Here is a 22,035-nt window from a genome sequence, read left to right as displayed (position 1 = left end):
AAATAAAAAATGTATACAAGTTAACCGTATAAAAAGAATGTCTTCACAAGAACATATAAAAAAAGAAACAAATCTAACAATAACAAAAAAAAAAGATAAACACTACATAAAAAATATTAAGTCTATCAATTAAATAAATACAAAAATAAAAACAAATAAAAATGTAACTTTAGATAACATTAATATTAAACATTTTTATATTATAAAATATTTTAAATAAAAAATACATAAAATTTAATATTAATTTATATATATATTTTAATTAATTTTTAAATAATATAAAATTTATTAAAATATAATTTATACTATACATATTTATTAATTTACCAATGGCATGAGTCTCAATCTAATTACTTGAAATATCAAGGTTTTCTTTCAATGCTGATTTTCAAAAGTTTACCATTATTGTGGAAGTAAATTATAGTTCACACTTTTAAATAGATTTGATTGTAGTTAACATCACATGTACAAAAGTCTTACATGTATATAGTTTATTATTATATCAATAAAAGTGTTTCAAATCCTGGAATAAAAAATATTTGATAGTAAACTCAGTGTTTATAAAAAGGAAGAATTAAACCTGACTATTGACTAATTATTGGATAATGGAATGAGATTTTCTTTTAGTGACTTTGAAAAATCACCCCATGGATATAAGTCATGGTAGCGTGTTTGACTGACATGATCGCCAGTTGCTATGGCCCATGGCAGAGTTCAAAGATATGTCTCATCAAATTCGTATAAATTAAAGAGTAAATATTTTTTTCGAGTCTTAACTATTTGTCTGATAGATTTTTTATTCAGTAAAAAATCTACAAATTTAAATTGGTCCTTATCTATTATAATATATATATATTTTAGCCTTTGGTCAGGAATTGGAAAGAACATTTACTCAAAATAGATAGAAATTAAAATGTACATATATCAAAGTAGATAGAAACCGATTTGAGTTTTTAGATTTTTTAGAGATTAAAAAGCCTATCAGACAAATAATTAAGGACAAAAAAAACATTTACTCTAAATTAAATCAATTTTAAATTAGTAAAATAGTTAATTCACTTGTCTTGTAACAACTTTTTTATTAATAAATTTTTAAATAGAAATTAAATTTACGATAAATTAATATTTGATAATAATATTAAATAAAATAAATTTTAATTACTTTTTTATTAAATCTTTTTTATAAAAGTTATAAATTTAGCTATAATTATTCTTTTTTTTATTATTTTAATTAATTTTCTTATTAAATCTAAAAAAGTAAAATTAGATTAGACATTATCACTAATTGTAACCTACAAGTAATAAAAAAGATACGTAATATCTTGTGAACTTTAAATATTTGACCTGCAATATTTTAGATGAATAGTCAATAGAAGATTTTGTAATTATCTCTATGATGTTTTATTTTGATTATTGAATGATAACTAAATAAATAAATATTATTTTTATTTAAAATATAACTAAATAAATAACTTATACTTTTAAATAACATCTTTATAAAAAGATGTTTTTTTTTATCTTAATTAAAGTAGATGTCAATTTTCTATTGTCATACCACTAGACTAAAGAAAAGCGTAAGTTCTCCAATTTTTTGTTTAAGCAGAAGTTCTAAGACATTCATCGTATTGAACAAATTTTAAGTGTACTGGTTGTTTTAACCGTTGATTTTATATATTTTTTATAATTTAGATTAGGTAAAAATTCAGGTGCAACAAATTTTATGTGAAATTGATATTTAAGAGCCATTAGATAAAAATTTAATTAAATCAATTAAATCATTGGTGTTCCTGATACATTTGAAACTCTTCCCATCGTATTAAATGACAGTGGCGTGGTGCTTCTCAATTTGCAAAGTGCAACCACTGATAAACCAACAGAGTGCAAGAAATGAAGCGAGCAGGAGTAAGCTCACATTTTATTGCCATAATTTATGCTCTTTTATTTTCATTTAATGCTTCTGCATTTGATGATACTCATAAAAACTTCCTTCAATGTCTATACAATAACAACTCCACATCACTATCCAAACTTGTTTATACCAAAACCAATTCATCTTACTCTTCAATACTTCAATTCTCCCTTCAGAATCTCAGATTCTCATACAACAGCACTCCCAAACCCCTTGTCATCGTGACACCCCTGCAGCCTTCCCATGTTCAAGCCACCGTAATCTGTTCCCAACTCCATGGCTTGCAGATTCGAATTCGAAGCGGCGGCCACGACTATGAGGGCCTCTCCTACGTCTCTCAAATTCCATTTGTTATCATTGATTTCGTAAACTACAGAAAGATCCAAGTGGATGTAGAGAACAGAGCAGCATGGGTTCAAGTTGGTGCAACTGTTGGTGAACTTTACTATAGCATTGGCACCAAGACCAAAACTCTTGCTGTTACAGCAGGTGCATGCACCACCGTAGGAGTTGGAGGACAATTCAGCGGCGGCGGTTATGGATCCTTGATTCGAAAATATGGGCTCTCTGCTGATAACATAATCGATGCTCACATAATTGATGTGAAGGGTAGGTTTCTTGACAGGGAAGGCATGGGTGAAGATCTTTTCTGGGCCATTAGAGGTGGTGGTGGAGCAAGCTTTGGAGTGATCTTAGCATGGAAGATCAAGCTCGTTCCGGTTCCATCAACCGTGACACTGTTGAGAGCTCCTAGAACCTTGGAACAGAATGCAACAAAGCTTGTTCATAAATGGCAGAGTGTGGCAAGTAGACTCGACAATAATATAGTCCTTGGTTTGTTGTTGCAGACGGTGAATTCAAGCATTAACAAAGGGGAGTTAACTGTGCAAGCTTTGTTTAACGGCTTGTTTCTTGGAGGTGTGGATAAGCTTCTTCCATTGGTGCAAGAGAGCTTCCCTGAATTGGGTTTGGCTAAAGAAGACTGCACTGAGATGAGTTGGATTGAATCTACTCTTTATTCATCGGGATCCGGTGGTCAACAACCACTTGAGGTTTTGCTCAACAGAAGTCAAGTCAACACAGATAGTTTCAAAGCAAAATCTGATATTATCACAGATCCTATTCCTGAGAGTGGCTTAGAAGGATTGTGGCGTTTGATGTTTGAAGATGAGGCCAAAGATTTGGTGTTGGTTATATTTCCTTTCGGAGGCAGAATGAGTGAGATTCCAGAATCTGAGATTCCGTTCCCACACAGAGCTGGAGTGTTGTATCAGATTCAGTACTCTCTGCACTGGCAAGAAAAAGGAGAGGAGGTTGCACAAAGGCGCATCAATTGGATGAGGAAGCTTTATAGTTATATGGAACCTTTTGTGTCAAAGTCTCCCAGAAAAGCATATATCAACTATAGAGACCTTGACATTGGGGTAAATAACATTCATGGCAACACATCCTATGAGCAAGCTAGCATTTGGGGTCACAAGTATTTCAACAATAATTTCAAAAGGTTGGCATATGTCAAGACTAAGGTTGATCCTCTTAATTTCTTTAGGTTCGAACAGAGTATACCTACTCTCATTTGAACTTCCAACGACAAAAAATAAAATCTCTAACCTCTGAAAGCACCAATGATTAATAAGTATTAATGTACTGCCTTTTATATGAAGTAAATACGTGTAATAATCACAAATATGAGGTTAGTCAGAATATTAAGTTCTTTATGTTTCAATAAAAAGCTTTTTGTTTATGTTATGGAAAATAGCAAAACATATTTTTATGAATTATATATAATAAAAGATATTTAAAAAATTTATATACTAAATCTCTTATTTGAATTATATATTGTATAAATATATAAATAATATATTAAAATAAAAATCAATGTATTTTTAGTTTTTTACTGTAGGGTTTAGAAATCTAGCATTCCTATATTTAGTCATGTAAAATTGTTATTCGACTCTCATAGTCATAGCTTCTACCATTTTCTTCTCATACCTTTTTATTCTTTTTTACTTCATATATTACCATACTTAATCACAACAAAACCATTACTCGTTTTAATGGTTTTTTCCACATCTCATTGCTGCTATTTCGACACATCTAGATATTTCCATAAAAACAAACAATGGATACGAGTTCCAACTTACAAAACATTATAAAAAAATCTCTTCCATCTTCACTTTGAGACATGTTACTTTTTCCTTCAGCACATAATATCCAATGCCAAGACTGTTCATTCATCTTGATTGACACAAGAAAGGAGGGGATCGACAATTTCAAGTAGAAAGTAAATTTAAAAAGAAAATCCTGTCTTCAAATAGTGCAACACAATTACAAGTGTATGGTTCCTGATACAACTTTATTTCAAAGAAACTTGACAAAAGTACCATATTTTAAACAATATATGGTGAAGCAACCAATTCTTAATAGTAGGCAGCTGAAATTAACATTACCAAACATCTGGACGCAACTCACCACTTGCCGGCGGCATCCATCTCCCAGAGTTATAGACACTTTCACCAACTTTCCAGCCGGGTACATCCTTCATCACTTCTGCTTCATACTCCAGATATTTATGCCACTCTTTTACAAATCTGGAGAAAGAGATGGGAAAACAATGGTTATGTTCACAGTTAGCAGATTGAGTTTTGTAAGTCTAATCTTAGGGGGCTGGTGGAGTATCTCATACCTCTCGTCCTCTTCAGCCTGAAGCACGGGTAGAATGGCTCGACGGGCAGAATATTTTTCTTCCTTCAGTGCCCTATGGAAGATGAAACATTTCGATATATCAGCTATATTTTTTATGAGAAAAGTAAAGAACCCTTCAATAAAATTATGTAGCTACAGCAAAATCCCAAGTTGCCATAATGCCAACTAAATAATTAAAAGTATGCACTTTAGTTTGCATAGCTCATGCCGAAAATGTACCAAAATTTCCATTCCTTTTTATAGGCCTGTCTCACAAGCATAGAAGAGATGAATGATTTACAATATCATGTTAATTAAATTAAGAGGATGTAAATTCAAAATATCTTGTTTCTCTACAAATTCAATATTGTATAAACAGGAGATACATCTGAATCTGATGCAATTAGCTTGACAAAAACAATCCAAGATAAAGGACTCCCAAAAATTCTTAGGGTCTGCTTATTGTGATCTCTTGCACCACTTCCAAAGATCAAGAGTTCAAATTATTAACTAGTTCAGCCAGAGTTAAGTATATCCTAAACTGTACTACCTATGAATATGATGGATTCAACATGGCTTTGATAAGATCATATTAAACATCGAGACTTATTTTATTCCCATCAAAATTCAAATTAGCTTGAAGTTCTTGCGAAATTCAAAGTGGATGTGTAAATTTAACTCCTCGACCTATATGAACCCTGATGATGCCGAAGTCCGATATTCACAGGAAGCAATATCTGAACTAGAATTTTGTAACATTATGAAAAGCATTATAATTAAGAACACATCCAGATTTTTGGGAACCTAATTCGCGGAACAAGCAAAACACATCAAAATGGAAAAATTAGTATTCACAAAATGAAGTAGAAGCCAACGAAAACATCGAGATACTATCTGATCGAAGGAGCAATGAAACTGAATCAAAATCGGAAACAGAAAAATAAAAGATTGGAGAAAAGAAATAAAAAAAAGGGAAGTAAGTACCTTCGGATCTTGTTGCCCTTGCCGACCTGGTACATGCCCCAGGAGAAGGTGCCGAATGCAGCGAGGAAAATGGCTATGGCGCTGGGGCCCTTGTTTGGGATGCGGCGAGCGAACCGGATAGGGGCGAACCCACCGGGGGGCGGACCGTCCTGAAGGACCGGCATGTCCTTCACGCTCGCCATGCCCGGCTTCTTCCTTATCATAGCCTCCGTCATCTTTGCTACTAGTGGTGGTAGTGGTGATTCTTGTGCCAATGTGCGAAAGAAGAAGAAGAAGAAGAAGAAGAAGGAAAACACTGGCAAATACGAAAATGGTTCGTGTGGTCAGTGATGGACCAACATGGGTTGGATTTCGGGTTTTCAAGATTGGGCCGGGTTTGTGGTTATTCCTAGTAAAATTCCAAAATGGTTACTAAACTTTCTAAGAAGCCCTGACCAAAAAACATATTTCCTAAACAAAAAAACACTTTCCAAGAGGCTAAACTCAAATGAAAAATTCCCTAGCAGTGGCAAAAGTATTTGCCTCAATCCAAAGCCACACAAGTTCGAACCCTAGCAGTGGCTAGGTTAGTGTGTGTGAGTGGGTGTGTGAGTGTGTAACCTAGGATTGGGGGTTGTCCAATCCATCGACCAAAAAAAAAAAAAAAAAAAAATGAAAAATTCCCAAACAAGCACATCAGTAATTAGTTGTACCTATCGTGGTAGCACAAGAAGAAAAAGAATTCAGCTATTTCAAAATATTTAGTTATTTACTATATTGATCAGAATTTATTTGAGTTTAAATTTTGTGTCGTCACTGAACCCTAACTACAGCTTCAGCAGCTGCTGCTTTAGAGTGCAGAGAGAACTATCGTTGCGATCTCCTCCTCCAATGGCGGTGAGTAACTTTCTCTGTTCGAACTCGCGCGATTCTTTTAAACCTTCCGTTGTTGCTTACTTAAAAAAACTCTTGTTTTTTGAGTTTTGCAGACTATACCAGTGAATCCGAAGCCTTTCTTGAACAATTTGACTGGGAAACAAGTTATTGTCAAATTGAAGTGGGGAATGGAATACAAAGGTTTATCTTCTTTCTCTCTTTCAATTTTCTTCTGTTGTCGAAAATACCTGAAAGGTTGAAATGGAAAATCAAGTTGCAGAAACTTCATAAAACTACGAGTTGTTTTATCAGTTCGTTCGTTTCTTTTTTATTATTTAGATTTTAATCATCTTGTGTCTATGGTCTTTCTTTTCCAGGTTATCTAGTCTCAGTTGATTCCTATATGAATTTGCAGGTGCACTTTCTAAATCATTCCGTAGATGTTTGTTTGCTCTTGTTAGGGTTCTTGTTTGCCTAGCTATTGACATTGCTTTTCGTGTTTATGGATCTCTCTGTAGCTGGCTAATACTGAGGAATACATTGAGGGACAATTTACCGGAAACTTGGGAGAAATTTTAATCAGGTATGTGTTTTATCCAGATTTTGTATGTGTGCATGCATTCTATATAAATTTTCTATGGTTATGACTATGTCATGAGAATGAAATTGTTGTCTGCATTAGAAGCTATTCTTGTTCTTACCATCTGATTTCTAGCATTTTACGCACATATTTAGACATGATAACATGGTATGGACATTGTTAATTAAATTGTTATTTCAAGATTGCTTACCTAACCAATGTGGCATTTGTACATTTAGAAGATTTGGGAATTTGATCCAGAATTTGAGTATCTGGGTTAAACCTATTGTAGGGGGAAAACTTTCTTTGATCAAGTTTATTTTATTTGGTTGCAGTGACCTCTTTGATTATTAGTTTGTGACTAAATTTCTTAGACGAACTAATTATGTTTGTTTTTACTGCTTTGTATTTCTAGATGCAACAATGTTCTCTACCTTCGAGGTGTGCCTGAAGATGAAGAAATAGATGCTGCTGCAGAAGACTAGAATGATGAAAGCATCTCAGTGTTATAACATCATTAGACCTATTAGATTCAGCTTGTGTATTTACATGTGGATATTTGGGCCAATGGTAATCATCATTTATAATGTTACATTAGAAAGTATATTAACAGGTGGTTACTCCAATGAAGACATTATATATGAAGATGTCTTTATGGAAGTAACCACCATATTAACATTGTGGAGCTCAGTTGAGACTTGAAAATGTCATTAATATCGTATTCAATCCATGCATCATTCAATGGTTCAGTTCTTTTTAAATTATTTTTTGAACAAGTATCTTACAAAAAATAAGAAGAGCTATTTGGTTTATTATATATATGCAGATGAGCGTTAATTCTTTGGTTGATTCAAATTACTATTCTCTGGTCCCAGAAAACAAATTGTTGAACCTAAAAGTGAATTTATTCAAGCCAATGACTGTGCTTAAAATGCGAACTGTTTAATCTGTCTATTCAAAGACCACCAAGATGAATTAAGGCACACAACAAAAGAGGTCCAGTTTACACGGGGAACATCATAGTTTCGAAGCTGCTAACATGAAAAGACAGACATAAGAGGGAGCTGCATTTCAAAGAAAATGTCAATGACGTTTCTTCCCTGTAGCTCTTTCCCAAGCCTGCAAAACATGATTCACAATGTCTTGCACCCCAACCTTATGCTTCACCTGCACAAAATGGAAAACGAGCTTTAACGGAGGGAGACACTAAAATTTGAAGAAGATTACAATCTTCCGTAATATAAACCAATACGTCAACCTTGACGGAGTTTCATAAATCAAAGACAATCAGATAAGAACATGTTCGATTAACATATTACATATTCACGTCATCATGTCTTCGAGATTAGGCATTCACTTTGTATTAACGGATTCTTTTTTATTTCTGGCTAACTGCAATCAAATGCAGGGTACTTTTTCTCACTTAACCTGTTTTGCACTCCAAGAAAAGGGTTTAATGTGTGAAAAGGGGGGGGAGGTGATACTTCTTTTCCAACTTCATTAGTCGTTTTAATTCCCGTTTTACTTAGTCGCTAATAGTGAAATTGATTCAGAGACAGTTGTGAAACCTAGTATATACCATCCAAACAAAATCAATATGCTAGCATTTGTTTCATGAACAAAACTATCCAGTAAGTTGTAGCTATGATTAATAACGCCACAAAGGGTGCAAGAATTAAAAGAAAAGAAAATTAACAAGGCAGATCTAAGTAAAATTAACACTAATTACCCAAATAAACGATGAAGTTAACTAACCTGTGCAAAGACAAATGGCCCCCCATCTCTCATCCGAAGAGCATCCTTTTCCATGACTGCCAAATCAGCTCCAATAGCTGCTGCAAGGTCAGTCTTGTTTATCACCTGGAATTTTCATGTCCAATCAGTTCCATAATCACATTTGAAAATTCACACATGAAGAAAATATATATCAATCAGTTTCGGGCTAGTCCAACAGACATGCATATCACTTACAAGGAGATCAGCCTGTGTGATTCCAGGACCACCTTTCCGAGGAATTTTATCGCCACCGGATACATCTATTATGTAAATGATATAGTCAGCGAGTTCCCTGCTGAAATTGGCAGCCAGATTATCTGCAGAAGAAGTTCAGTGAGCATCCAAATTTTTCTTATTGAGCTCAACTTCTAAGGTGATGAAATATATAGTGTAACATGATATATTACAAGCAATCTTGTTAAAGAAATCATTTAGCCCTATTCAAAGTATAGCTAACAATTATTCATGGAAAAAATACCTCCTCCAGATTCACACAGAAGTATATCTGCTTTGTATACGTTTGAAAGCTCTTCCAATGGTCCAAGATTAATACTGATGTCCTCCCTAATCGCGGCATGCGGGCAGCCCCCAGTTTCTACAGCACGTATCCTTTCCTCAGGAAGAGCTTTGTGCTTCACCAAGAACTCACCATCTTCTTTAGTGAATATATCATTTGTCACCTGAAAACAAATGTAATTTCCAAAATGGTCAAAGAAAATGCATCATACAGTAAAACCAAGAACATGATAATATATTGTAGAAGAAAATTGCATATCCTTATAAGTTTGAAAATACTACAAGTTTTACTATCTCAATATCTCGTCCTAGTAATAATTTGAGGATAATTCTTTAAAAAACAAAGGTCTCACAGAGAAAACAAAGAAATAAATTATGTATGAACTGTGTACAAAACTGTGTACAAGATCAAATAATGACTTGAATGCCAAAATTTCATTACACTTACAGCAGCAAGACTGTAGTTATCTCGAAGATGTTCACAGAGTGCCAACATTAATGCTGTTTTCCTGCATTGCCGAGACCAATCAAAATCGTTTCCATGAATTTCTAATTGAAATTAGACGGAAACAATATCGAATTAAAAGAATTGAAATTGTATAGAGAGAGGAAAAGACGGACCCGGTGCCGACGGGTCCACCAATACCAACAGTGAAGGCTCTTTCATTGAAGTCTCTGTCGGAAAGAGGTGGAGCTCGTCTGCTGAAGTAGCCAGGTGAGTATATGGGTTCGTGAGAATGCGGTGCGAGTCCATCGTGGCTATGGTACACCCTCCCATCTTTTCCTACCCATGAATTACTACCTGAGTCGTGGTGGTGGTGGTGGTCATGGTCATGGTCATGGTCATGGTGATGATCATGGCTATGCTCAACCCCTGAAGCCATAGTTGAATTCGATGCTGCCATACTGAAAAGTGGAGATTCTATAGTCTATACAGACATACAGTACAAACTGGGGTCAGTTATGGTGCACCCTGTTATAAGAAGGTGCACTGTGCAGCTTTTCTTAAAGCGCCCTCGGCCCTTCAATGCTTTCATTATTAATTTATTACTGTTTAAAATAGAAATAAAAAATTTGGCCTTATTATGCCTCTGATCCAGGAATGTGGACCCAAAGCTCTTTTCTCAATGTGAAAACGTGACAATCCATAGTAATAAAACAAGAAACTTGATAATCGTATTCGTCCGTGCAGGTGCATAACCAAGAAATTATTTTTTTGTTTTTTAAAGGAGGTTTGAAAAAAACTACTTAAAAAAAAATTATGTAAATGCTACGGTGTGTAAAAGATAGTACTTATTTATTAAAAAAAAGTTAAAAAATTAATATTTAATTTTAAGAATATAAAAATAAATTATTTTAAAAAATTAAAATTTATTATAAAAAAATAAATTAGATAAAATTTAAATACTAATTCATAAATATTATAAAATTAACGAAAATTTTATTTTTAAAAAATAAAAAATATATTAAATTAATAAAAAATTATAACTCAAATAATATAATTTTTTTATGAGTAAAGTATTGTTTTTGTTCCAAACGTTTGGGGTAAATTCCCTAACAATTAAATCGTTCTATTTGTATTTTTAACGTTCGTAAAAGTGATTCAATGTTATCCTGCTGTTAATTACACATCATGAACGCTTTAGTTTAAGTTTTAAAAATCTCTTTTTGAAGTTAGAATACAAATGTCTGGAATAAAATCGATGATCCACTCCGAAAAATAGCTCATCAAAAGTTGAAACTAATTTCTACAACACTTACATAATTCACTTTTCTAAGGACATAATTGAATTTAAACACAAATAGTTGATATAATATTAAAATCGAATACATTCAAGTGAGACGAATAAATATATCCAAGTGAAAATAATTAAAAAATATAATCTGATTTGTTAGTATAATTGATAATAACATTGAATCACTTTTATGAACATTATGAATAAAAATAGGACGATTTAAATGTTAGAGACACAAATAAGATTTATCCCAAACATTGAAAATAAAAATAATACTTTATTTTTTTTATTTTCGTCTAAAAATTTCTAGTTCCAGAAAGAATTGAAAAGTGTGGTTATGATATTACTCGTAATAATGTGGAGTACGTGGCAGATTTGTAGCGCCTGATTTGCAAATTACAGAAGACGGGGAGTGACTAATGCATGTTTGTGAGTGGCAGCAGTGTCAATGGCTGCTCCTCTTTTTCTAAGATATCCAAATTTCCACACACTGTTTCTCAACTCTACTGCACCCAAATCTCTTTCACTTGTCAATTTCGCCATGATGGAAGCGAGTGAGATTACAGAGCAAGTGGAAGAACAAGAGGATTTGAATGTGAAGAAGAAGAAGATCTTTGTTGCTGGAGCCACTGGAAGCACTGGGAAGAGGATCGTTGAGCAGTTGCTCAAAAAGGGTTTTTCTGTCAAGGCTGGGGTTAGAGACTTAGACAAGGCCAGGGCCTCACTTTCCTCTAACAACCCCTCTCTTCAATTTGTAAGCTTTTTTTCTATTTCTCAGAAAATTTAAGAAATTTAAAGTAACAGTATTTGATATAGGTACATGAATACATGAGTAAAGATTATGTTTTGTGTATTATAGGGTGTAACAGACTAAAACTAGTCTCTTGTTGAACCAATGTTCATATCAAGATCTTATAATTCAGTTCAATTTTTAGTCACGATGGCCATTTAGGGTTAATGTACAACTATATTCACTGATTAGGCAACTCAAATGTAGCTACGCCACTAAGACTAGCTGTATCATGAGTTAATGAGTTTGTGTGCAGGTAAAAGCGGATGTCACAGAAGGTTCTGACAAGCTAGCTGAAGCAATTGGTGATGATTCGGATGCAGTAGTATGCGCCACGGGCTTTCGGCCAGGGTGGGATTTGCTTGCTCCATGGAAGGTTTGTCATTTTGATAATGTAGTAGTTGAATGAATAACCTTGTTGTTATGTTAGTGCCCTTCACTTTTGGTATTAGCTTATATTGATTACTGGTCTCGATTTGGTCAAGTAGAAATTTTGATTATGTGAACTCAAGGTGATCATTGGTGCAAGCACATTTGTTAATTCTGAATCGATGATGCTAAAAGTTCTGGAGAAGCTGGTTCTGTATGTACTAGAAAGTGGGTACATTATACAAAAATTTGTGATATGTTTCCTTCAATCGTGTGAAAGTAGCTGGATTTAGTTTTTCCATGTGTGTTTTCTGCACTTTGATTTCATGCTGTGCCTCTTGTTTTAGTAAAGTGACATGATATTGGATTCCCTTCTTTGAGTTGCAATGTATGTGGATTCCCACACTGCATCCATTGTTGGAAATATTATGACTGTTTGTCCCGTGTAAACAAGATGAGTTCATGAGAACAATAACTGAATTACAAAGTTAAATTCACCATTAAAGCAAAAGAAAATTGTAGGAAGGGTGGATTATGCAGTGCTGTCATATAACCAAAGTCCACGTTTTTCAGGTTGACAATTTTGGCACAGTAAACCTAGTCGAAGCATGCAGGAAACGTAATGTTAACAGATTCATTCTTATCAGTTCCATCTTAGTCAATGGAGCAGCAATGGGACAGCTACTTAATCCAGCTTATATCTTTCTCAATGTTTTTGGACTCACCTTAGTAGCAAAACTACAAGCAGAACAATATATCAGGAAATCCGGCATAAATTACACGATAATTAGACCTGGTGGTTTGAAAAACGATCCTCCTTCTGGAAACGTTGTTATGGAACCAGAGGTATTGACTACACTTCTGACCTTCTATTGCATTTCCACAAGGTAATCTTAGTCTAGTTGTAGAACCATTTTGGAAAAAAAAAAAAGAATTGATTTTCTTTGTATCAGGATACTCTTTCTGAGGGTTCCATATCCAGAGATCAAGTTGCAGAGGTAGCTGTGGAGGCATTGGCTTATCCTGAGGCATCTTATAAAGTTGTGGAGATAGTGGCTCGCCCTGATGCTCCTAAGCGCTCGTATCATGATCTTTTTGGTTCCATATGACAACAAACTTCTCAATATTGCAGAATGGCGAATTAGTTTTGGGGTTCTTTTGCTTTCTTGTAACAAATATCATGTCTTACTGTCATCTCTTCCCACGTTTGTTGCTTCATCTAATTGGTGTGAAAGAATGATATGTGTATATATTTAGACATATATTTTTGTTTTACTTTGTGTATGAGTTAGGGCGGAATCATTGATAGTAAAGAATTCACTTTGAGTACTCTTTATCCAACATTTTCCAGATTTAGATTCTTTGGAGTTTCTTGAAGTAAATATTAGCATAGATGGGACACTTGACAGGTACATAATTTAAATGTCAAATCACAATATTTAGATGAAATACATGTTCCAACTCTCCTTACACAAACCTAATGAAAATAAAAGAATCAAAGCATGCCATTGTCTACTCTCTCAACCAACAGATTACCAGGTTGAGATGAACCAAGCAACTGCAAAAGCTGCAACACCAAGAGCAGCTTCAGCACTGTGATACACTCCTGCGCTTTCCATCGGTGTTGGGGGAATGGCAGCGACATCTTCAACTACACGCTCCGCCACCCCACAATGAGCACAAACCAGAAACAGCATAGCCATAACATAAATAGTGAAAACTACGGCAACCCTGAAAGCTTCCATCTTTTCAGTTAGCTCGCTCACTTGATCAAAGAACTTCAAGTGAAGTGATGCTAACTTGTCTTTCAAATAGTTGAGATGGAAAATGAAAATGCAAAACTACAACTCCTTTTATTGTTGATATTTTAGACAAGTTAGCAACTTTAAGCTGTAATGTGCAGCTTTGACAGTAAACATAATGATTTGAATGTGTTGGGGTTAATAAGCATTTGAATCATAAGCATTATTAAGCATGCTAATAAGATTGCAAGGTTGTCAATAGTAAAATATGCAAAATATATAGAAACTTTGTCTTAAAGTAACAAAGATAAATCATTTAAAAAGTATGCTGCTCGTGCAAGTGATGCAAAAACAATGCTACACGTAGCTTGGTATGAGTTTATGTTGCCCTTATTACACTTCAAATTATTGAGGAGGGTGCTTTATAAATTTGTGGGAACAACGTGTTAGGTAATCTGAGCCTCTTTAGCTGGCAAAAAGGATCTTAACAGATAAAAAACAATGGTCAGGATAATTCTTTATGTCTTATGAGTGATTAATAAATACCAATCAACAAGATGAAAAAGTTCTAACTTCTAATGAATGAAGCTTAGGAGATAATAAAATATAGTAAGAGACACTGTTACCAAATTGCAGTGCCGGATATAGTATATATACATATAAAAATCAAACTCGGATTCTACACAAGATATCTTCAATAGTATATATAGATATTAAAAATTTACCAAAAACAACATCAACGTCAGGATGGCCGAGTGGTCTAAGGCGCCAGACTCAAGTTCTGGTCTTCGAAAGAGGGCGTGGGTTCAAATCCCACTTCTGACATTTATGCATGGTTTTTTTCTTTTCCGTCAGTTTCTCCTCATTTAAATTGTAACTTATCTTCCACTTCCTTCCAAGACAATTTCTATTAGATGCTAGTTGCTTGGACCAACATTACTTTATGGTGAATTCTATGGTGTAGAAAGGAAATTGTTTTTACATGTGTAGAATGATAGGTGTCAATGCATTAGTAGTTTATGTTGATGGTTTTTGGATGGGAAAGAATTAATTAGAGTACACAATTATTGATTCATTGGACCCACACAAAAAAAGAGAGTGTGTGACATTATATCTATGTCATAGAGACAACTTATTAGGTTTTTTTATTTTAATAAATTAAATAAAAATTTTATTTATTAAAATAAATAATTTAAAAAATTATTACCATGTAGACGAGATATATGTATTTATAAATATAAAAATATATTTTATAAAAATAATAAAAATATTAATAATTTAAATTAGACCAAACTTTTAAAAATATAACATTTCAATTAATATGGAAGGTGGACGATCTTAACCGTACTACTTCCATTCACCGGCGTTTTTTATTAGAATTTACACTAAATCAATTCAAATATTAACAAGGCGGGATTCGAATCCCCAACACTTGCTTAAACAAACTAGTGAGCTAACCACTAGACAAAGTTTATTAATTAGTTAGTTAAAACCGCCTATTTCTTCTATTATTTTGAAACTGCTCATCTTTTCTATTATTTGAAACTGCTTATCTTTCTTATTATTTGAAATATTCTATTTTTAAGAGTTTGATTTAATTTAAATTATTAATATTTTTTATTATTTTCAAAAATTATATTTTTATATTTACAAATACATATATCTCGTTTACAGTAAGGAGATATATGAAAATTGAAAAAATACACATATCTCGATACGGATAAAATTATCTCGTTTACAGTATAAAAAATATAAGAGATGCTGATGTATTTTCCTAATAATTTTTAAAATTATTTATTTCAGAAAATAAAATATTTATTTAATTTATTAAAATAAAAAATTTCCACATATTATTTGATTTATTGTTAATAAATATGTATATCACTAATCAAATTAGAATTAAGTCCATTAGATGAAAAAAATTTTGAAAAAAAATAATATTTTTTAATATTAACCAAAATATTTTCATAGAATTTAAAAAAGAAAAAGATTTGGAGACTAACTTACTTTCACTCTTAAAATTATTACTATTAAAAACGAAAGAATGTATAATTTAAGTAATAGGTAATTACTATTCATTTACTGTGGTTAACAAATTTAATTTGTTTTTATAATTATATGTCCTAAATATATTACTAATTATTTTATATTTTTAATATTTTACATGTTTTAATTTATAAATTGAATTGATAATTTACTATTATTAAAGGTATCCCATTTTTTTAGAAGAAAATATTTAACTTTGAACAAAAGATTAAATTAGAACGATATAAAATGTTTTAGACAAAAATAAAATATTTTAAACATTAAGGATAAAATTAGAATTTAGTTCAAATATTATGGACCAAACAATATTTTTTCAATTATAAATTGTTATTTATTTTCAAATATTTAATAATAGGGTAAAATATACTTTTGTCCTTAATGTTTTCAATTCATTCAATTACAATTGAAAAAATATTTTACTTTTGTCTAAAATATTTATATCGTTCTAATTTAGTCTTTTGTTCAAAGTTAAATATTTTCTTCTAAAAAAATGGAATACCTTTAATTATAGTAAATTATCAATTCAATTTATAAATTAAAACATGTAAAATATTAAAAATAAAAAATAATTAGTAATATATTTAGGACATATAATTATAAAAACAAATTAAATTTGTTAACCACGGTAAATGAATAGTAATTACCTATTACTTAAATTATACATTCTTTCGTTTTTAATAGTAATAATTGTAAGAGTGAAAGTAAGTTAGTTTCCAGATCTTTTTCTTTTTTAAATTCTATAAAAAATATTTTGGTTAATATTAAAAAATATTTTTTTTTTCAAAATTTTTTTCATCTAATGGACTTAATTCTAATTTGATTAGTGATACACATATTTATTAACAATAAATCAAATAATATGTGGGAATTTTTTATTTTAATAAATTAAATAAATGTTTTATTTTTTGAAATAAATAATTTTAAAAATTATTAGGAAAATACATCAGCATCTCTTATCTTATTTATACTGTAAACGAGATAATTTTATCCGTATCGAGATATGTATATTTTTTAATTTTCATATATCTCTTTATCGTAAATATATCCTTATTGTAAACGAGATATGTATATTTGTAAATATAAAAATATATTTTTTGAAAATAATAAAAAATATTAATAATTTAAATTAAATCAAACTCTTAAAAATAGAATATTTCAAATAATAAGAAAGATAAGCAGTTTCAAATAATAGAAAAGATGAGCAGTTTCAAAATAATAGAAGAAATAGGCGGTTTTAACTAACTAATTAATGAACTTGGTCTAGTGGTTAGCTCACTAGTTTGCTTAAGCAAGTGTTGGGGATTCGAATCTAGCCTTATTATTATTTGAATTGATTTAGTGTAAATTCTAATAAAAAACGCCGGTGGATGGAAGTAGTACGGTTAAGATCGTCCACCTTCCATATTAATTGAAATGTTCTATTTTTATGAGTTTGGTCTAATTTAAATTATTAATAATTTTTATTTTTATAAAATATATTTTTATATTTATAAATACATATATCTCGTCTACATGGTAATAATTTTTTAAATTATTTATTTTAATAAATAAAATATTTATTTAATTTATTAAAATAAAAAAATCTAATAAATTGTCTCTATGACACATATATAATGTCACACACTCTCTTTTTTTTGTGGGTCCAATGAATCAACAATTGTGTGCTCTAATTAATTCTTTCCCATCCAAGAGCCATCAACATAAACTACTAATACATTGACACCTATCATTCTACACATGTAGAAACAATTTCCTTTCTACACCATAGAATCCACCTTTTCAAAATGTTGGCATCACAATATATTTGAATGCATAGTAGAATTATTTAATTATAGATTATTTTAAAGATTCAAATTAATTATTTATCTTAATCTTATCTTTTTCTTTTTTATCTTATTGAAACTCAGTTTAGTTTAAAATTTAAAATAAAAATATTCAGTGATATCTACTTTCTAATTTTATAAATACATTATACATAATACAATCTCAACATATTAAAGAAAGTTTGAGCCACTGCCACTAGTTACATATCATGGATGATCAACCAAGCTTCTTTCGAATTTTGTTTTTGCTCTTGGTACATTTTTCTGTTTCAGTCTTTGGAATTTTTTCTCGTTTAGTATTTTTTTCTTTTCTTTTTAACCGTTTTCAAGTTCTATTTGGAGTCTTTCCCTATTTTTATTTGGTTAATGGAGAGGGTAATCAATTTGTTTTCATACTCTAACTTTTTAAATAAATTTTACTAGGTAGTTGTTAATTTTCTTTGTAGTTTAGATTTTAGGGTACAGATATAAATATAGTTGTCAGCAAAAATTAAAAATGCTTGTTTATGTCTTTATATAATGTAATTTTTTCTTTTAATTATGCAAAAGATTCACTGTAAATATATATACTTTTTTAGAATAATTTTTATTTTATTTTGTGATGATTTTGTCTCTTTTTAAATTAATATAACTGTATAAGAATGAGGACTAATTCTATGATCAATTGGTAGAATTCCTCAATTTTATAATGCATCAAAATTTACATATTTTTTATGAATTGATATGAAATCGAAAGTTTTGGACTTTACTTGCATGATTCTAAAAAATAAAATAAAATAATAAAGAATGCGACGCATGTAGAAGCATAACAACGATAGAAAAGAGAAAGGGGGTAAACGGATTCTTTTTTTTTCTTTTTTGGTAGTGGTGAGTATGGTAGTGGGTATCTAATTATCTGGTTGAATTTGAACCGAACTAATTAAATTAAATTAGTTTTATAATCAATGAGTAATCAGGTCTAATCTAAATCAAACTAATGACTCTCTCTAGTAATTAGTTCGATAACGATTTTAGGGGTGTGGAACCTGAACCAATATGAAAACCCGACTATATATTAATTAAATAAAAAAATAAAAATTTAAAAAAAATATATGCCTTTTAATAATTTTAAATTTCTCTCTATTGCACTTTTGTATTTAGCTTTTAATGTATTTGGTTTTAATATATTTAGTTTTTAATGTATTTAATGTTTAATATATTTGGATTTTGACGTCGTGTTTTGTATGTTTAGATTTTAATGTGTTTAGTTTTTAATGTATTTGGTGTTTAAGATGTTTGGATTATTTTTATTGATTTTACATGTTTATTGTACTTATATGATTTTTAAGATAAAAAATTCATTTTTTTTTATAAATTTCTGTTTAATCAGTACTCAATTATTCGAATCGAACTAATCTATTCTTAATCGATTTGATTTAGTTCAGATACATACACAAAAAAATATAAATCTAAACTAAATTAAACTAATTATAGTTTAATTGATTCAATTTTAATTTTACTTTAAACTCGAACCAAAGTATAAAAATCATGAGTTAACTTGTAAATATAAGAATCATGAGTTAATTACTAATAACAGGGGATTTGAAATTGGAAGATGCTTACCGTTTTTAACTTGTAAATATAAGAATCATGAGTTAATTACTAATAATATATTCACTTAACCAAAGTTAGTTTATTCATCAATAGTTTTTTTTTTTTTTTGTTAGGGTATTATAATTTTTTTGAAAGTTAAATCTTAGCATGCATAACTCTTCAAGTCAGGATTCAAGGCATATGATGATACTTGTTACGGTGGGTAACTGGAGATTGATGGGCTGGATGGAGTGGTTAGCCCAAATATGTGAAGGAGGAGGATTTCGAATGAGTCTGCAACTCGGGAGCCTCCGTCCGACTTGTTTCTGTGAGGAGATGGGGGTGGTACCTGCAAAGACACTCCGATGTCTAAGTTAGCAAGGGGTTAAGCAGGTTTAGAGAGTATTGGAACTTAGAGATACCTGAGGGGTGTCAGTGTATTTATAGTGGTGAACCAATAACCACCGTTGGAGTAGTGCCATATTTTTAGGGTGTTAACCGTCCCATTATCTTAGGGAGGTTAAGATATGGCTCGTGGAAGCGGTTAGAGAGATTCTAGGGACAGTTACTCATTTGAATGAGTGTTTATCCGCCAGCTAATCTCATGCCCGACTTCTTTAAAACAGGTCGTGGTGAGTACCGACTTCATAGGATGAAGATTGGTACTGGTGAGACCCAACCCTTTGGATTAGGTCTTTTGCTTGATCCTGGGCCTTTATTATTGGGCCAGGGTATAAACAGTGCCCCTACTCGAGCCCAATTTTTTCAAGATTTGGGTTCGAGTATTCTGCTCGGGGTCGTAGCCGACTTGTTGGAGGACCGACGTGATTTTCTGAAACCGACGTGACTTTCCGTGTCCTTTTGGTTCTGACAGTTACGTCTAATCAAGCGTCGTGTCCGTTAGGGATGTGCGTAGGTCTTGGTAACGGTGCATTCTCATTAATGACTGCCCCGCTTTTACCATTATGCCCCTTAGCATGTTTATAAATACTTTCCCTCTCTTTCATTTTTTTGTTTCTGCAATTTTTCAAATTTCTTCTTTCTTCGTTCGTGCTGCGTTCTTGCGTTTGGAGACTTCTGCTTCTTCCAACCTTCACTTTTGGATAAAGGTTAGCTTTTTTTTCTTTCATGACATGCTTTGTGTTTGCATGCTTTTATTTTGTAGGTGGATAGGTTAGTCTGTAGATTTTGGCTCCGTATCTCCTCCCTTTAGAGACCGTGTTTTTGATTTTCCTTTTCTTTTTCTTTTGTAGGTTTTTGTCACCCTTTATAAGAAAAAAGAAATGGCTTCCGTAGATGTTCTTTCTCAATGGGTTGATGTCACGGTCCTAGGGAAGGAACCCTTGGTCGATGCTGAGTTTATTACTCATCTTCGTACTCACCACAGGATTTGTACTTCTGAGGAGGACGAGCCAAAGTATGAGTTGGTAGTCCCGGGTCCAGAAGACCGGGTTTGTTTTGGGAGGGCCAATGAGGCGGCCCCTCATTTTTTCTTTATGTATGAATGTATGATCACCCGTTTGGGTGTTTTTCTTCCTTTTTCGCATTTTGAGATGTCTGTTTTGCACTACTGTCGAGTTGCCCCTACCCAACTTCACCCCAATTCTTGGGGTTTTCTGAAAATTTACCAATTTATTAGTCACGCTTTGGACTTTCCGACTTCTTTGAGGATTTTCTTCTATCTTTTTCACATGACTAAGCCCTTTAGTGGGCTAAATAACAAGCAGCAATGGGTGTCTTTCCGAGCCATACAAGGTCGGAGAATTTTCACCCTTTTTGAAGAATCCTTCCACGACTTCAAAAATTATTTTTTCAAAGTGCAAGCTGTAGAGGGTCACCACCCCTTTTTCTTGGATGAGAATTCTTCCCCTCGCTTTCCCCTCTATTGGTTGGAGGCCTCCCCTTGTGAGAAGTACGGTCTGGACGACCTGGATGAGGTGGAGGCGGCCATTGTGGGGTTTTTTCGAGAAGTGTGGGGGAGGGCCCCATACTTGGATACTAGGAAATTCCTCCAGGGATCGCCGACCTTTGTTCGGTCGCAACTAGGTAGTTTTTATATATGTATATACATTTCTTATTTTCAACTTGTATCTGCCGACTTGAGGTTTGCCGACTTGTAATTTTTGCTAATTGTTTCTTTTGCAGACATGGCAAGGAAGAATGCTCAGGAAGCTTACCAGAGAGTTCAGGAGGCTAAAGCAAAGTCCCGGGCCAGGGCTGGTGGTGCCAGGGCAATCATCTCTCCTCCTCCTCCTCCTCCTCCTTCTCCTCCTCAGAACGTGAGGACTCCCTCTCAGCCCATTGTGATTTCTTCTTCAGCCTTATCTCGGCCGCTCCCCTCCGCCCGACTTCTTTCTGAGCCAGAGAAGAAGAAGCGCAAGACTTTAGAGTCTGGCTCTTCTTTTGATGGTGGGGTTAAGGCGGATGCTCTTGCATTCGTCCGAAAGAACATCTATCCTCATATAAGTATGGATGATGTTTCTGTTCGAAACCACCTCACCACTCTGGCCGAGGAGAGTTTTAGGGCGGCGGGTGTTTGTGGCAAGCTTTTGGATATTTTTGAGAAGACTCCTCTCAGCTCTTTGGGGTTAACCTCGAAGGTTGAGGAGCTGGAGGGGAGGCTTCTTTCTTATCAGGAGCATGAGAGGGAGT

The 22,035-nt window shown here is 32.6% G+C and overlaps 5 protein-coding genes and 1 non-coding gene across 6 annotated transcripts; 4 read left to right on the top strand and 2 right to left on the bottom strand.

Moving 5' to 3' along the window:
* The first annotated feature begins 1,840 nt into the window (after window positions 1–1,840).
* Window positions 1,841–3,596, top strand: LOC130970397 (tetrahydroberberine oxidase-like). Its single transcript, XM_057896472.1, has one exon. The coding sequence runs from the start codon at window positions 1,888–1,890 to the stop codon at window positions 3,487–3,489; it is 1,602 nt and encodes a 533-aa protein (XP_057752455.1). The 5' UTR covers window positions 1,841–1,887; the 3' UTR covers window positions 3,490–3,596.
* A 584-nt stretch (window positions 3,597–4,180) lies between these two features.
* LOC130967722 (NADH dehydrogenase [ubiquinone] 1 alpha subcomplex subunit 13-B) lies at window positions 4,181–5,890 on the bottom strand. Its single transcript, XM_057892713.1, has 3 exons — window positions 5,579–5,890; window positions 4,596–4,667; window positions 4,181–4,500 (listed from the first exon to the last, which is right to left on the bottom strand). The coding sequence occupies exons 1-3, from the start codon at window positions 5,791–5,793 to the stop codon at window positions 4,356–4,358; spliced, it is 432 nt and encodes a 143-aa protein (XP_057748696.1). The 5' UTR covers window positions 5,794–5,890; the 3' UTR covers window positions 4,181–4,355.
* Window positions 5,891–6,248: 358 nt separating this feature from the next.
* Window positions 6,249–7,762, top strand: LOC130968639 (probable small nuclear ribonucleoprotein F). The gene is made up of 5 exons (XM_057894024.1): window positions 6,249–6,454; window positions 6,547–6,634; window positions 6,811–6,848; window positions 6,952–7,016; window positions 7,429–7,762. Exons 1-5 carry the CDS (start codon window positions 6,449–6,451, stop codon window positions 7,496–7,498), a joined length of 267 nt encoding a protein of 88 aa, XP_057750007.1. The 5' UTR covers window positions 6,249–6,448; the 3' UTR covers window positions 7,499–7,762.
* A 134-nt stretch (window positions 7,763–7,896) lies between these two features.
* On the bottom strand, window positions 7,897–10,233 carry LOC130968637 (urease accessory protein G). Its single transcript, XM_057894022.1, has 6 exons — window positions 9,927–10,233; window positions 9,754–9,814; window positions 9,268–9,469; window positions 8,985–9,106; window positions 8,769–8,873; window positions 7,897–8,180 (listed from the first exon to the last, which is right to left on the bottom strand). The coding sequence occupies exons 1-6, from the start codon at window positions 10,208–10,210 to the stop codon at window positions 8,097–8,099; spliced, it is 858 nt and encodes a 285-aa protein (XP_057750005.1). The 5' UTR covers window positions 10,211–10,233; the 3' UTR covers window positions 7,897–8,096.
* A 1,186-nt stretch (window positions 10,234–11,419) lies between these two features.
* LOC130968638 (uncharacterized protein At2g34460, chloroplastic) lies at window positions 11,420–13,560 on the top strand. Its single transcript, XM_057894023.1, has 4 exons — window positions 11,420–11,795; window positions 12,088–12,207; window positions 12,774–13,046; window positions 13,154–13,560. Exons 1-4 carry the CDS (start codon window positions 11,490–11,492, stop codon window positions 13,307–13,309), a joined length of 855 nt encoding a protein of 284 aa, XP_057750006.1. The 5' UTR covers window positions 11,420–11,489; the 3' UTR covers window positions 13,310–13,560.
* A 1,123-nt stretch (window positions 13,561–14,683) lies between these two features.
* Window positions 14,684–14,767, top strand: TRNAL-CAA (transfer RNA leucine (anticodon CAA)). Its single transcript has one exon. It is a non-coding gene; the product is annotated as a tRNA-Leu (tRNA).
* Window positions 14,768–22,035: the final 7,268 nt, after the last annotated feature.

The sequence above is a fragment of the Arachis stenosperma genome, chromosome 3 (assembly GCF_014773155.1).
Source record: "Arachis stenosperma cultivar V10309 chromosome 3, arast.V10309.gnm1.PFL2, whole genome shotgun sequence".
Lineage (NCBI taxonomy): Eukaryota > Viridiplantae > Streptophyta > Magnoliopsida > Fabales > Fabaceae > Arachis > Arachis stenosperma.
This window is presented reverse-complemented; position numbering and strand designations above follow the sequence as displayed.